Raw genomic sequence first — 3,749 nt, forward strand, 5'->3', positions numbered from 1 at the left:
TTAACATTATTGTGGACATATAAATGTATAATGGTTCACGTGGTCCTTTTTGCACGTATATATATTACAATAATTTGAGTCTGCTTTATGACTTAGCTTATTGTGAGTATTTTTCATGAATACGCTATCTATAAATATATTTATAATCACTAATCACTAATTAAGAATGAACAAACATGAAAGTACGTATATATCTTGAATTGAAACTAACTAACTAACTGTTCAACTTAATTAATTTTATTAATCTGAAGTAGTTAGGATTGTGTTTTATACAGGTTATGTTCATTTAGATAAAACACCTTAATCTCCGGAATCTTAGCTTCTTCCGAGCCACAATTGCCGCCTGAGTTACCGGAAAAATTAAAGAAAGACCTTGCGACCTAATCATTGTTACTTGCAAATTAATCAATCATTGATCTTTGTGCAAAAGAAAAGAAATTAAACCCGGAGATGGAGATAGGAAGAAAAAAAAAGGAGTATTTAACGTACCAAAATTTCTTGTTTTTATTTTTTGAGTTTGTGGGCCTATATCTAATCAATTCCGTTACGTTACCAACAATATTTTTGTCAACTTCTGTCAACTTTTATTTATAATTGTGTTTAATGGAAGTGTCTTTATAAATGTGTCTAATAAAAATATCTTTTTTATGGCTGTGTTCAAAAGAATTGTCTTTATAGATATATTTTTTGGATGTGTCTCTTTATATATGTATTTAAAATATAATAATTAATTATTATTGAAAATAAATTGGCAGATAATATATTGGTACCCTATATTTTTTCATATGTCTATTAATTTCACTAAATTTACGGATCAAACACACCAAGATGAAAACCTCTCTGGTGATTGAGCATGCTATGCTCAAATTTAGAACCCTACTATAACAAGCGATCGTTGACCACCAGAAGCTCAAGAAGCAAACCAACAAAAACGGAAAAAATTAAACAAAAAAAAAAAGTTCCTTATCACATTCTCAATGGTAAGCTTGTGCAACAACTAATTAATGATGGTTATGAGACATTAGTATCTTTGAGATTAATTAATCGAATTTGGTGACATAGAATGTGTATGTGTATGTGTATGTGTAGTTATTACATAGGTTGCAATAAATTTACAAACCATGCTCTTTGCATGTTTCTCATCAACTAAGAGTCACGTTTGTTAACACTTTCAAAGTCAGAAAATCGTGCAACTTTTTCTAATTGTTTTGCATCTTTATTATTGATATATATCAACAAATAGTTACAAATACACATAAACTAATAACCTATCAAAGTTGATGATCAGAATAATCAAATAATATACATGATACATGAACCATGAACAAGGTTGTTTGTTCGGTGCATGTGGCAGTTTTGGCGTTCCCATTTGGATCACATGCAGATCCACTCTTAAACGTGGTGCAAGAAATTGCGTCTAAGAATCCCAGAGTCAAATTCTCATTCTTGAGCACAAAACGTTCCAATGAGTCCATTTTTTCAAGGCATAAAAACGGTGGTGCGGGGATTATTCATCATAACATAAAGGCTTATAACGTGGAAGATGGGTTGCCAGAGGGATATGTGCCTTCTGGTGACCCTATTGAGCCCATTAATCTCTTCGTGGGTGTCATGATCCAGAACTTTAAGCGCGCCATGGATAAGGCGTTGGCAGAGACACACATCAAGTTTACTTGTTTGCTTACGGATGCGTTCCTTTGGTTTGCGGCGGAGATGGCGAAGGAGATCAATGCCAAATGGGTTCCCGTCTGGACTGCAGGGCCTCATTCTCTTCTTTGCCATGTTATGACTGATTTTATCAGGGACCAGTTTGCCGCCAATGCTGGTAATGAAATTTTCTCAATCACCCTTTCCTCACTTTTTAGTCATTTTTGACCTACATCTAATTATGAATTTGATGCGGTGGAAACTCACATAAAATTAATGAGATAATTAATTTCATGTGAAGTTCACCATTGATTGATAGTTGAGAATTATTATATAATAATTTAATTAAATTTATCAAATCATACGACGACTTTTCACTATTAATTTCACATGAAGTTACATGAATTTCTACCATTTGATATTAGTCATAAAATCAGTCGATCATGTAAGGTAGAAACTTAAATGCAGTCGACTTCACGTAAAGTTGATAACGGAGAGTTGTTAGATGATTTGACTGATTTGACTAAATTTTCATCTAACAACTCTCGACTATCAACTTCACGTGAAGTCGACTGCATCTGAATTTTCACCTTCATATAATTATCATGTTAGATTAATTACGTACATTTTTTAAATAAATATCTATTTTCGAATTCTGGTTATAACACTTGCACCCAATTATCCTTTTATAAAGAAATAAAACAAAAAGAATTGTCAAATATTTGATGAGTTTGTTATAGAGTTACAATTCAAAAATACTTGTGAATTTGTTGTTGAGTAAATCCAGTTGATTATTTAGCGGGATTGTATATCAAATCATAATGTGACACTGCACTTTTGTAGGTAATGAAAACATCGATTTCGTTCCTGGTTTACCTGTGGTGAAGGCTTCTGAATTGCCTGAAGGGATAATGGACGATATAGAACAACCTTTGTCATCCATGTTACACAAAATGGGACAAACTTTGCCTAAAGCAACAGCGGTTGCAATTAACTCATTTGCTGAGTTGGAACCTCCAATAGTGAACCAACTCGAATCAAAGTTCCGAAAGCTATTAAATATTGGTCCATTCACTTTGGCATTGCCACAACCAATTATCCCTGATGATCAAGGTTGCATAGAATGGTTGAACAAACATGACATTGGCTCAGTTGTGTACATTAGCTTTGGAACTGTGATAATTCCTCCACCTCATGAGTTAGTTGCTATAGCAGAGGCCATAGATGAATCTGGATTTCCATTTATTTGGTCATTCAGGGGAAAACATGATGAACAGCTTCCAAAAGGGTTATTGGAAAGGATTAAAGATAAAGGGAAAATTGTTTCATGGTCACCACAGGTGGAAATCCTAAAGCATGAAGCTATTGGTGTGTGTGTGACACATTCTGGCTGGAACTCAATCATGGAATGCATGGTGGGTGGTGTTCCAATGATTTCTAGGCCCTTTTTTGGTGACCAGAAATTGAACACAAGGATGATGGAAGGTAGATGGGGTGTTGGTGTTCCAATTCAGGATGGGGTTTTCACTAAAGAAGCTACCTTAGCAGCATTGAAATCAACCATGTCAAGTGATGAAGGGATGTTAATGCGGCAAAAGATATCAGAGTTCAAGAAATCTGCAAAACGAGCTGTTGAAACTAATGGTAGTTTCATAAGGGATTTCAATACTTTAGTAGAAATTGTTACAAGTTGATGTTATCACCTTGGCATTGTAAATCTATCTAGTGGATAAAGTTTTATTTGTTGTTTATTTTTTAGTTTGTTTACTTTTTAAGTTACAAATCTCTATTTTCTTTTTAAAATACATCTGAGCATAAATATGATAATTGAAAAAAAAAAAGTGTATAATTAAGGTATGAATTTAGTTATTATTCCAAAGGTTACTTGAAACGTTGATTTGGGCTTGAATATGAGGTCTAGATCCTTTTAGGTGGCAGCGTCCGACTTGTTTGGTGCTGAGGTGCCGCCTTTCCGAGTTTCTCGTGAGGAGGTGGGGGATGGTACTTGCAAAAAACTCCGATGCTTAAGTTAGCAAGGACTTTAAGCAGGTTTTTAGTAGATTAGAACGTGAATATACCTGAGAGGTGTCAATGTATTTATA

At 34.0% G+C, this 3,749-nt stretch overlaps 1 protein-coding gene across 1 annotated transcript; it reads left to right on the top strand.

The window, feature by feature from the left end:
- LOC107615639 (flavonoid 3-O-glucosyltransferase-like) lies at positions 1,092-3,397 on the top strand. The gene is made up of 2 exons (XM_021106699.1): positions 1,092-1,825; positions 2,491-3,397. The coding sequence occupies exons 1-2, from the start codon at positions 1,321-1,323 to the stop codon at positions 3,339-3,341; spliced, it is 1,356 nt and encodes a 451-aa protein (XP_020962358.1). The 5' UTR covers positions 1,092-1,320; the 3' UTR covers positions 3,342-3,397.

This window comes from Arachis ipaensis, chromosome B01 (assembly GCF_000816755.2).
Source record: "Arachis ipaensis cultivar K30076 chromosome B01, Araip1.1, whole genome shotgun sequence".
In the NCBI taxonomy this organism is placed as follows: domain Eukaryota; kingdom Viridiplantae; phylum Streptophyta; class Magnoliopsida; order Fabales; family Fabaceae; genus Arachis; species Arachis ipaensis.